Consider the following 13,345-nt stretch of genomic DNA (forward strand, 5'->3'; position numbering starts at 1 on the left):
AAACGGTTTTCATACATTCGGAGTCAAAAAAAAATCGTTAAGTTTTTAAAGAAACCTTTATATTTAAATTTAGGTATTCCCCCCCATACGGCACAATCTATATATAAATCTTAAATACAAACGATATTTTCTTTTTTTTTCCCTCTAAATCGGAATAAACCACTTGAATATTTCTTTGTACAAAACAAAATAAAATAAAGAATTCTTTGGTGCGTAACTCGGCATAGTGGACATTTTAAAAAGTAATATCTGTATGATTAAAACTTGTATGTATATTATATTATGTCGTTTTTCCTGTTGGCCGATTGAGTGGGGTGGTGGGGGAGAATACATCTACTGCTCTTCCCTTTGAGTGTGTGGGACCGTCCTATTTTATGGTGAAATCATAATTTGTGAACAAAATTAGTTGAATTACTCTATAATTGTTATTTTATGTCGCTCCCCTTCTTGTATTTTGACCCTTTCGGTAGGTTCTAGCCCTCTAAGTGTGGGGGGGGGGTGCCGTCCTATTTTTTAATGGAAAAATCATAGTTTGTGAACAAAATTAGTTGAATATCTATATAATATAAGGCACTTATTGATATTAAAACCCATTTGTATATTAAAACGCACCACAAAACCAAATTGTTATTTTCAGTTTTTCTTATTAAAAGTGTGTGTGTGTGTGTGTGTGTGATTTTTGTTTAAAATGGTTTTTGGGTCACGAACGTGGTTCAAAAAACGTTAGGGTGTAATAGGGTTAGGTAATGAGTTCGGAATACACACTGACTCCATATGATTACGAGTAATACACTTTTACACGTAGCAGTTAGAATAAATTAGACATTTGTTAAATACTCCTTCTTCCCTAGTGCTATTAGAGCATGGAATGGGTTGCCTGAGCTGGCCAGGAAAACCAGTGACTTGGCAGAATTTAAGTCATTGGTTAATATGCATGACGCGAGGGTTGTGGCCGCCTGCGTGCGAAATTAAAATATGCCGCCCCCCCCCCTTTTTTTTAAAATCATTTAGACTGAGTTAGACACTGTGCCTAAAGCGCTCTTTAAGTTAAATCTATTTTTGTAGACGATTCCTTTTTCTTTCATATATAACATGGGTATCCCCATGGGCCCTCTAAGTTGTTTTGTTGTCAATTTTAACTTTGCGTTTATGTAAAGAATGAAAAAGAAAAGAAACATTAGTCTTAATTATATTTATTTACACAATATTTAACACAATATTTAGGTTTTATTTTATTTATATTTGTTAACACCAAGTATAGAATCCAAATTTAGGTAATGAAATTTTACTAAAAGTAATCAGTTTCACAGGGCTAAGCATAATGAATTCATGGTCAGTTTTTTGTCCGAAATAGTGTTGCCTACATTAATTTTAAGCGTTGTAAAAAATTTCTTCACGGAGACAGAATTGAAGATGCGGCAGGTTTTCGCTCAAGTCGGCAAGGGGTTTGATACCGAACCGGGACTTGGCGCTAAGCGTATTCTGGCCTTTTTCTCTTGGTAAGAAGAGAGAATTGTGAAAAAAGGCTATTATTTATGTTTCTTTCTTTCAGAACGCATCCTAATAAAAAAAGAAAAAGTCAATGGCCATTTTAAATCTAATAATAAAGAGGCATCCCTGGATAATAGTATTATGCGAGGGACATTTGGGATCGCTTAACCTCTTCTTACCGCCGCCTAGGTAACACACACACACTGTATAACACCCCTTTTTGTCAGAAAGTGGAGCCGCCCCCCACCCCCTATTTGAGGTACTCGCCACCTAGAAAGGGGGGGGGGGACCCAAAGTTTGAGAAACGCTCCATTAAAAATACTGATGATCAATAATGCAAAACAGAATAATAGGAATAATAATCCAATACGAATACTTGCACAATTTTTAAAAATAAAACACTAAAAAGAAATATGGGCTTAACTACCGTTATATATAATTAAATATTAAGTAGTACTAATATTAAATATTTATAAAACTGATTCCGTTTTTACTACAAAAAGAAGATAATTTAAAATGTATTTTAAACTAGAATACAAGTGAACTTAATGAAGATTTATATCTACACTCTATAATCGGTCCAAAATATTCTACTCTCAACAAACAGCAATTTCAAATAAAAGGGACAATGTTTTAAAATTGACTTTCTAATTGCTAAATCTACTTACAGGGCGGGCTATTCAACTCCAAACAAATATTACTAACAACCCGCGAAAATTCAAGGGCGGGAAGGGGGGGGGGGTCGGCGCTTAAGGAAAACCCATAAGCTCGCGCGGCAGTTTCCAAAATAACCTCTTATTGTACGAATATCGTCTTCCCCCCCCCCTCCTCAATATTCAAAGGATAATAGAATCATTAGAATTTAAATAAAATATTTATGTAATTTTTAAAATTATTAAACCAAAAAAAAGGAATCTTTCTATGATGATTTGGCCGCCCCTTACATTCGGCCGCCTGCGTGCGATGCACACATTGCACAATAGGTAGCGGCGGCCCTGTATATATATATATACACGGAAAGAGAGAGAGAGAGAGAGAGAGATTACATTTTTATTATTATAATTTATTTTATATCTAAAGCAATACCGACTACTCTAAACATAGCGGTGACTTCAACTGCACCCGTTCAAGTAACATCAGGTAAAATTGCCATTGTTTTATTTTTAAATAATAATATGACTTAAGGACCAACATCATAAATATCTTTTTGTAGTAACAATCCTAGACCTTTTTACTACCGGTCTCTGGTAAAAATACCTTTCTGTTGTAAAAACAGAGGCGTAGCTAGGGTGGGGGATGGAAGGGGAGAATTTGAAAATCCACCAGGGCCCCTACTTGAGGGGGCCCCCAAATGAGTGTTTTTTTATATTAAAATAGAGGGACCCCAAAGAGGTCAAGCCCTTTGGGCCCCCAAATGATGGCTAATTCCTTGCTACGCCACTATCTAAAAAGATATTTTAATTAAAACCTGAAATAAAAAATTTCCATAGTTACTTATAAATATGTATTTTAGGTTGTGAATTTTAAAGTAATCCAAGAAACTATTAGTATAAGAACTTATAAAACTCAAAATTGGTGTTACCTAACGACTTGAATTTGGTGCAAATTACTCGATCTGTTTGCCATGTAATTACATATATAGTATATTCAAGTGTTGACAATAGTATTGTAGGAGCAAAACCTCTATGTGTGTTGGCATTATTGCAGAAAATGTTTTTCATATTGCCGAGTGGTATTAACTACTTGGCTATCTATTATCTATCAATGTCTCTTCTATCCCACGTTTCCAACTCGAGCTGACTTGTGTTTGCTAAGCTCCCTTCCTCAGATGTCAACACAGAGATTGGATCATATCGCAAGGAACATAGCAGATACGCAAAAGAAAAAATAATCCGAACAAGGTTACAAAGACAGTTTGTGTGGTAACATAACTCAAAATCGGCCCCCAAAAGTGGTCGGCTCAGGCAGGTAAAAATGCAGGTTTCAATATTTTTAGAGAGAATATCAGAAATTATGAACTAAAAACTATCAACAACTACAACCCTATCTTCTTCGATACAAAAAGAAGAGACTTGCTCTTGACGCAAGTGTTGCCGATACTGTTGTATTGTTAGTTCGACTAACGAATTGATACCATAGGATAGGGAGATTAATTAATGTTTTTATAATTACATTGTTAATATTCATATGTATTCCATAAGCTGATAGTTATAAAGATATAGTTAAACCCTATTTGTCACTTACAAAGACCACATCATGAATGAAGATATTAGAAACAGGATTAAAACAACTATTGGACCCCACGATGACCTGCAAACCACTGTCAAAAAACGTAAAATTAAACTCTATGGCCACATCACAAAGTCCTCAGGGCTCGCAAGAACCTTCCTTTAGGGAACAATACCAGGAAGAAGATGAAGAGAAAGACAGAGAAAGCGATGGGAAGACAACATCAAAGAATGGACAGGTCTGTCAGTGAATGAAATTCTATCAAAGGCAAAAGACAGAGAGAAATGGAGAAAGACTGTTCACAGATCTTGAGTGGTGTCCCAACAGACTAAGAGATGGTTATAGTTATAGTTACATCCAGTCTGGCCTAACTGGTGTGTTGAATTATCTAATTGATCTAATTCTTTTGTAAAGTCCGATGTCCCATGCAAAGCCTCAACAAAAAGAAAAAACATGTTTTCCTTTAGTTCAGTGTATCTATGTAATGGTACAAACACTAAACATTGTCAGAGGCGAAAGTAGAGCTCCACAAAGGAGACTTATGAAGCTATGCAGGGAAAGTCGAACGAATCCTGTGAGGCCGACCACTCTACTTAAACCAATGAAAAAGAAACACTTCCTTATTCAGAAGGCAGCATTTAACTTGGGAACATGGAATGTCCGCACTTTACTAGAACCAGGTAGATGTGCACAAACTGCCAAGGAAATGGCCAACTACAAACTACAGATCCTGGGAATGAGTGAAGTTCGATGGAACACATTCGGTGAAACAAGACTGCAATCAGGAGAAACCCTTCTCTTCTCTGGAAAGGAAAAAGAAGATGACTTACATGAAAATGGTGTAGCACTACTACTAAACAAGGAAGCTTTCAAAAGTCTTTTAGAATGGGAACCAGTTTCAGAACGAATAATTAGAGCCAAATTTTTGTCTAAGTTCAAAAATGTTCACATCATTATGTGCTATGCTCCCACCAACCTTGCAAGTGATACTGACAAAAATGCATTCTATGACCAACTGCAAAGTATAGTTGACAAAATACCTACAAGAGATGTTTTGATCGTCATGGGAGACTTGAATGCCAAAGTGGGAAGTGACAACAGAGAGAGAGAGAAAAGTATGGGCACCCATGGACTTGGCACCATAAACGAAAATGGAGAAATGTTTGCAGACTTCTGCACATTTAATGAATTAGTGATAGGAGGCAGCATTTTCCCCCACAAAAAATGCCACAAAGTGACATGGGTTTCACCAGACAATAAAACAGAGAATCAAATCTACCACATTACCATACGGCGGAACTGGAGAAGCACATTACTAGATGTACGAAACAGAAGAGGAGCAGATATTGGCTCAGACCACCACCTAGTTGTTGCCAAACTAAAAATGAAGTTGGCCAGCAATAAAACAGAAAGAAACAAAAGGAAAAGATTTGACCTAGACAAGCTCAACAACACACAGATTAAAAAGGAATTCCAACTATCCCTTCAAAATAGATTTGCTGTGCTACAACTAGATGAGGCCAAACAAAGCGTCGATAAATCTTGGCAAAATTTCAAAGAAATTATTACTGAAACAAGCAATGAAGTACTAAGCCTTAACCCTAAGAAGAAAAAACAGTGGATTAGTGACGAGACATGGAAATTAATCGAAGAAAGGAAATGCGCTAAACAGGCAGTTAACCTAGCAAAAACAAGAAACCACAAGCAACAATCAAAACAAGACTACCAAGCAGTTTCACAGAAAGTCACCAAAATGCTTAGACAAGACAAACGATCATTTTACAATAATCTGGCAGAACAGGCAGAAGAAGCAGCAGGTAAAGGAGATATAAAACAACTATACAAAATCACCAAACTTCTCAGTACCAAAAAGGCTAATTGCAATGTTCCAGTCCGAAACAAATACGGAAAACTACTTTCTTCAATAAATGAACAACTTGAAAGATGGAAAGAATATTTTCAAGAAGTGCTCAATAGACCTAAACCACGAAATCCACCAGATCTAAATGCAGGACCAACACTAGACATAAACATGGAAGAAATAACAAAAGAAGAAATAAGGAATGCACTCAAACAAATGAAGACAGGTAAAGCAGCTGGAATTGACAACATACCACCCGAAGTCCTAAAAGAAGGAGGAAATGAAATAGTTGACCAAATGCACAAACTATTCAACAAAATTTGGTTAACAGAAACACCTCCGGGTGAGTGGAAAAAGGGCTTGCTAATTAAAATACCAAAGAGTGGAGATCTATCACAATGTGAGAAATGGCGAGGCATCACTTTGCTGTCAGTACCAAGCAAGATTTTTAGCAGAATCCTACTAAACAGAATAAAGGGAGCATGTGATGAACACCTAAGGGAAGAACAGGCCGGATTCAGAAAAGGGAGATCTTGTGCTGACCAAATAGCTACACTCAGGATAATTGTAGAACAATGTGTCGAATGGCAATCTCCTCTCTATGCAACTTTTGTTGACTTTGAAAAAGCTTTTGATAGTGTCGACAGAGAATCTATCTGGACTGTAATGAGATATTATGGGATCCCCAATAAAATAATAACCATAATCAAGAACCTTTATGATGGTTTCACCTGCCAAGTAACCCACTGTGGCAAGCTGTCAGAGGAATTTCCAGTCACAACAGGAGTCAAACAGGGATGTCTTCTTTCACCACTCCTGTTCCTTCTAGTACTGGATTGGGTCACAAAAGAAGCCTACTCTAACGCAGGGAAAAGAATCCAATGGACTCTCAAACAAAAGCTGGAAGATCTGGAATTCGCTGATGATATAGCCCTATTATCACACAGACTACATGATATGCAAGAAAAGGTCACAGCTTTAAGCGAAGTAGGAAAAAGAGTAGGCCTCAAAATAAACCACCAAAAAACTAAAGTACTTAAAGTAAACAATAAACAAAGTGGAGACATAGTATTGGATTCTCAGACAATAGACCAAGTAGAAAATTTTATATACCTTGGGAGTGTAGTCAGTATATCAGGTGGAACAGATGAAGACATTAAACGCCGTATAAATCTAGCACGTCAGACATTTACACAGCTAAAACCAACCTGGAAATCTCCTTACATCTCAAACAAGACTAAACTAAGAATCTTTAATTCTAATGTCAAGGCTGTCCTACTGTATGGTTCTGAAACATGGAGAACAACTGAAGCCACAACAAAAAAAATACAGACCTTCATCAACAGATGCCTGAGAAATATCCTAAAAATACACTGGTATGACAAAGTAGAAAACACCAAACTGTGGGAGATGAGTGGACAGAAAAATATAGAAGTGCAGATCTTAGAGAGGAAGTGGAGATGGATTGGTCACACCCTTAGAAAAGATACCAGCAACAGAGCTAGGCAGGCCATAGAGTGGAACCCCCAGGGAACAAGACGCAGAGGAAGACCAAAAAGAACATGGGGACGTAGTGTACTTGAAGAAGCTGAGAAGACCGGGAAGAGCTGGGACACCATCAAAAAGCTAGCAAGAGACCGTGGAGAGTGGCGTGTTTATGTCGAGGCCCTATGTTCCATGAGGAACTCAAAGGAATGATGATGATGATGATGATGTAATGGTATGCTATTGCAGTTCACTATAATGTGAAACATTACTTATTTATTTTTTTTTAAATTATATTTACTTAAATACTACATTGTCATCGCCTTTACTAAATAGTCTCCCGTGGTTTTTTTTTACTATTAATAGTGTATAGTTTATAAAAATAGTGTATTTTTATGAAAAGCTGCCTGTATCGTTGATTTTTTAAATAAAAATTTTCGCTTTCAGAAAAAGAAAAAAATAAGCCGTTACATCAGAACTTTAAAAGGTCTCAAATATTATGATGTCCAATTTTCAATATCTTTTCTTGTTTACGAGATAAAGACTGGACGGACGAAGGAAGAAAGGACGGACGGATAGACAGACATTTCAGACAAAACTATTCTGCTGATATCTGCTGGGCAGATAAAAAAAATATGAAGCGGTTTTTAAACATAATTTTTCTCGTAATGCAGAGTGTCCAATTTATCTTTAAGCTGAATGGCCCCAAGACAATATCTAAGTACTTACTAGTATTTGACTAAACACAAATACGCTAACGAAAGAGTTGATTTTTTTTTTAAATTCAATAGCTACTGGATAACTACTTATTAGAAATATAGATAATTTGAAATACAACTAATAGGACTATTGGGTGATTTTTCTAACGGTTTAGATAATAGTGAGCAAATAAATGCTATCTTACTAGATTTTTCTAAGGCTTTTGACAAAGTTCACCGCCATAGTTTGCTTAAAAAATTAAAATATTTTGGCATTGATGGTCTATTGCATCAGTGGATTAAAGATTTTCTGATAGGAGAGAACAAACAATAAATGGCTCTAAATCAACACCAATAACAGTAAACTACCGAATTGCATTAGTTCAAGAACAAAAGTCAGATTATTTGCAGACAATTGCATATTATATAGAACAATAAAAACAACACAAGACACAGAAACTTAACAAAGAGAATTACATGAATTACAGAAATGATAATCAAATAGGAGCATGTCTTTCCACCCAGAAAAATGTCAGTTATTAAGAGTAACAAAAAGCGAAAACAAATTAATTCCACTTATTTTATACATGGTAAACCAGTAACACAGACTAAAAACGCAAAATACCTAGGTGTTATAATTAATGAAAAACAACTGCCATGGAATCTTCATATTGATGAAATTATAAAAAATCAAACAAAGCATTAAGGTTTATTAAAAGAAATTTCTATAACTAAAATAAAAACATAAAACTAAAATGTTATTTAACCTGGTTAGGCCAAAAATAGAATATATAATGATGGCGTCGGAGCCCTTAACTCAAGAAAACATTAAGAAAATGGAACAGACACAAAATAGAACAGTGAGATTCACAACAAACAAATATTCACATTTGACTAGAGTAACACCTTTAGTAAGATCACTAAATTTTTAAAGCCTTGAGGGGAGAAGACTCAAAAGTAAAGTAGCAATTTTACTATAAAATACTGAATCCTAATCTTCAAATACTAAAACAAAATTTAATAAAATATTCAGAAAGACACAAAGATAAAGGCACATTCCTCGTCCCATAAGCTAGGACAAAGCTTTACAAATGCTCCTTCTTCCCTAGTGCTATAAGAGCATGGAATGGGTTTCCTTGAGCCCGAAAGAAAAACCAATGACTTGACAGAATCTAAGTCATTGATTAACATATGACGTAATCCTCATCTTTTTGAAGTAACGTCAGTAAGATATCCTCTTCAATGATGATCTGTCTAATAGCCAGCAAGTTGAGCATACTGATTGAATCTATTATTCCATGTAGTCTCTCTATTCTGTCCACAGCAAACACGTTCTAACTCCATTTTATAAATATTTTCATCCCAATTGTTTCTCATCAATCAGTCAGATGTTTGTCCTGTATTGGAAGTGAATGTCTGACGTCTTCACATATTGAACAGTGTACTGGGGGTTTATGTAGACACATAGTGAATCACCTAAGTACTGGTCAAATTTTTCAAGAGAAAGGGTAAGTTTCTAACTAAACTAAAGATTTGAAAAGTGTAATTAGAATAGATCACTTCTAAATCAGTGATGCCCAACCTAATTTGACCTGAAGACCTTTTTATTAGAAACCTGTGGATTTCTTACTTGCATTAATAATGTGACATCTGTAAATGTTAAAGATCATGGTATCAATGTTAAAGGTCAAGGTACTAATTCATCAGAGAAAAACTGAGGACATTAATGTAGATAACATACATTTTAATTAACTTTTTTTTGGGGGGGATATGGGGGAGAGATTTTCTACGCGTTTCGGCGGGCCCGATAGAACCACGTCTTGGGAAGGATCTCTCCTAAGGGCCTTACTTTGGGGACCACTGTTCTAAATGATACTGTGACTATTATAGTGTTACTATCTTCTCAATCAGGCATTCTGCAAACACTACTTAACACAACACAGCACATCTAACACAAGAACTTGACAACAAGAACTTCAAGTAACAAAGTGGCGATTTAATTACAAATACATCGACAGCCAATTCAACACAATTGGCTACATCAAATTCAAATGCTTTCTTGAACTTAACAGAACTGCCTAACTTAACATTACAAGTCTCTCTAGCTCGTACAGCTACATTCTCGAAGACTCACAAGGTACCACAGTCCTTATGCCTTGCTGTTCTGGACTCAACTGTCCATTTAATACATTGTGTCTCGACCGTGAAGGCTCTCGATCACATGACCACAACATGGGTCATATTTGCGTGAACTAGCAGTACTATCCCTTGTCTATCGACAGCCGTTGACCCGTTGACCTGTGTGATTGGCCTGAGTCGTGTGTATCAGTAGGCCGCACACACATTAACCCTTTCAGTCCACCACTAGAGCTACAACAATAGAATAAAAATTTTATTTCATGAATATTATTTGTCTAATGTTATTCCTTACACAACAGTAGGACACCCTGATGCACTGACATCATTAGCATAACAGGAAGATTTTGTGTTTCTACTTTAAAAAAAAAAGACTATACCTCCTTTATCCATCATATAGAGTGATTATTTTGTGCTTAAAAACTAATGAATGTTAGATTTAAAAAAAACAATGCTTTACCTCGCCACCCCAAACAGCGAGAAAAAATCCTGGTCAAGCAAATGTATAAATCTACTAGACTTTATAATGTTCTGATAAACATTTAGATCTAGACTTAGAAGATGCCTTCATGCTAAAATATGAAATACCCGAAGACTTCGAGTCCGTTCAAGATAAATATATTCTTGTTCTCTGGACAAATGTAAATTATTTTTTTTACTTTGAATAATTATAATGGTCCAAATAGATCTTAACCAGTATGGCCATCGAGTTAGTCATTCGTTTCCCCAACGATATATAGCAACTGTTAAAGTTCTAAGAAAATTGTTAGAGCCGTTTTCGAGAATCGCGTCCACCCAACCAGAAGTTTTCCACCCAGGTTCTTGTTTCCACAAAATTTCGAGTTCAATAGAGTTATTATAATAAATGGATATGATTTTTGACTTCAAATCTTTCATTTGTTACCGTGGGTAGGTCTGTTACAAACAGTTTTTTGTCTTATAAGATGAATTGCCGATCGCTACATTCAATGGTTTAGCCTGAGGTAATATCATTGTTAAGCGGAGTCGACCACTTGAGTTGGTGTCACAGTAACTTCCCCTTCACAACGTTGACTGTTGTGCAAATAAAAAATGAAGGCTTGGCTAGTCCAATAGCAGCGCGTCCATAAACATTTAGCAACATTTTCTTAAACAAACAATTGACCGAACGAGGACTTGAATTACTTTAATTAAATAAATTGATGAAATCGTTCCGAATGGCGTCAAAGAGAAGTCAAGCAAAATATAGAAAAGTAAAATACTATATTGATTTATATTGATATACATGCTGTGTTATTTTGTGTTATTTGAAAATTTAATTCTATTTAATTCTATTTAGCCATTAATTTTTTTAAAATACGTGACATTTACAGACATGTACATACAAAGTGCATCCTTAGCTTTTATAAACAAAAATAGATGTTTTCTGTTTACCTTAAGTAGCACACAATTAATTTATAATTCTATTTCTAACATTTTATTTCAATGTTACAAATATATTAGAATAAATGTTACTAGAAAATACACAATCAATTATCTTTGTTTGTTACAATACTCTCCCTTACATTTATGTATTGTTTTAGAAATGGTGTATTGTTATGAATTTTGAAACTGAAATTTTGAAAACAAAACTGTTCCTTTTTTAAAAACCTTTTCAAGCTACAAAATATGATGTAATTAGATTTTTGAAGTTTGTCTAGTTTTTGAGATCTTAGTTGGACAGACAGGCGGACACAAAACAAATAGCCAATTTCCCCCCTACGAGTGGCCGATAAAAAAAAGCAATATTTCACAGAGAGTGTACGTTTTCAAACAAAAAATGTAGCCCACAAAAGGTCTACTTTATAATGCGTCCTGTTTAATAAGCAATGTAGGTTGTCTTGGCTCCATCGTCTCCAGCAGGGCACTGCTGGATGGAGACATCGACGGTGGTTGCTTCAAATCCAGTCTGGCTTAATTTTTTTTTCCTAAATAAACAATTTTTTTTTGTTAGCAAAAAACAGTGTTTTTTTTTTTTTGGATTCGAAAAATGTTTTGTTGTTGCGTTTCACTCGATAAGTCCAAAGAAATAAAATTTACTCTGCCACACATCGTTAAATCTATCATTAATTTATAATATTTCTTCATTTGAACTTACAGTTGTGCCACAAGGGAAGAGTGTCACTTGTTCTGGACCTCTGAAGATATGATCATAAAACAGGAATGCATGCTTGCTTTAGATCCGAACCTTTCCGTGCATGTGCCACTGAACTGTCACTACTGTTGCAGCGGCGACTTTTGCAATGTTGCAAACATCACTTCAAGCAATGTGTTTAATCTTTAAGAATTGTTCCATCGGACACTTGGTCTCGTATCTTTGAAAAGGAATTAAATAAGTATTGAGTAATTAACTTTGTTCATCTTTAGTTCAAGTTTTTTTTTAATTCTTTATATCAAGACAAAGTGCATAACTAAATAATCTTGTGTTCAAATGTAATTGATAAAGACAATTGCCCACAAATCAGTTTGACTTACAGCAGTGTTACCTAACCAAAGGCTCGCATACCATATCCGATAATGATGAAGTGCAATCCTGCCCCTAGAAATGTTTGCCCGCAGTGCATTAAAAAAGCTTGCGGATCTATGTTTCTTTCAAACTCGATCATTAAGATTACTCAACACCTGCACATCCGCATGACTAGGGGAAAAGAAAAGGAGGAAAAAGCCCGATAAATGAGGCGAAAAAAAAACCTAGACAAAGTAAACTTTAAAATGTAATCTTCCAATGTTTTTATTTGAATATGTCAGTGGATCGTTGACCTTTATCCGAATGAGTGCAGAGATTTGTGTCGAATATTTCGAGCAAAAGATTAATAAACTCATTATCAACAGTTCATTCCCAAAAAAATCAGACGCTTATAAATCACAATCTAGACACATGGATTCTTCTTAGTAATCATATTAATCTTAATAACGTGTTATATTATCAATTAAGATTTAATTGCAACACTGATGATTGATATTGATAGGAATAAGTAGATGAAAAACTAACAGGAGACTGTAATACACACTAATAAAATACTTGAGAAAAACATGCGAACACACTGAACAGTAGGACAAGGGAGACTACAAAATACGAAATAGAACAAACACACAACATACATAAACATAAATACACATATAAATGTAACATCCTCCGGTGTTTGAGGTTAGTCATATACATAGTCACTCTTTCTTGTGGATTTGACCACTCAGCCTAACCTAGTTGTATAGGTTGTCGACCCATGTGATTGGTCTTGTATATGGCTCTCAGGTCTATGAGACGTACTTTCATATGTCCTGGGTGCATTCACAGGTGCGGGATTATCAGGGTCGGTCGTACCTACTAACCCCCAAAATGTTATTACTGCCTTAAATATATTTTTTTTATCAGATATCAATTTCTATTGGTCAAACTAAGACATTGCAAAAAGAATTTTTGAAAAAT

General features: G+C 35.3%; 1 protein-coding gene across 1 annotated transcript in view; it reads left to right on the forward strand.

Moving 5' to 3' along the window:
* LOC106060169 (uncharacterized) overlaps window positions 1-12,269 on the forward strand; it is a 32,302-nt gene extending 20,033 nt beyond the window's left edge. The window contains exons 8-10 of the mRNA XM_056041510.1: window positions 2,572-2,631; window positions 9,149-9,272; window positions 12,019-12,269. Of these exons, the coding sequence (XP_055897485.1) occupies window positions 2,572-2,631; window positions 9,149-9,272; window positions 12,019-12,202 (368 nt within the window). The 3' untranslated portion in view covers window positions 12,203-12,269. The remainder of the gene's footprint in view (window positions 1-2,571; window positions 2,632-9,148; window positions 9,273-12,018) is intronic.
* Window positions 12,270-13,345: the final 1,076 nt, after the last annotated feature.

The sequence above is a fragment of the Biomphalaria glabrata genome, chromosome 9 (assembly GCF_947242115.1).
Source record: "Biomphalaria glabrata chromosome 9, xgBioGlab47.1, whole genome shotgun sequence".
NCBI lineage: Eukaryota > Metazoa > Mollusca > Gastropoda > Planorbidae > Biomphalaria > Biomphalaria glabrata.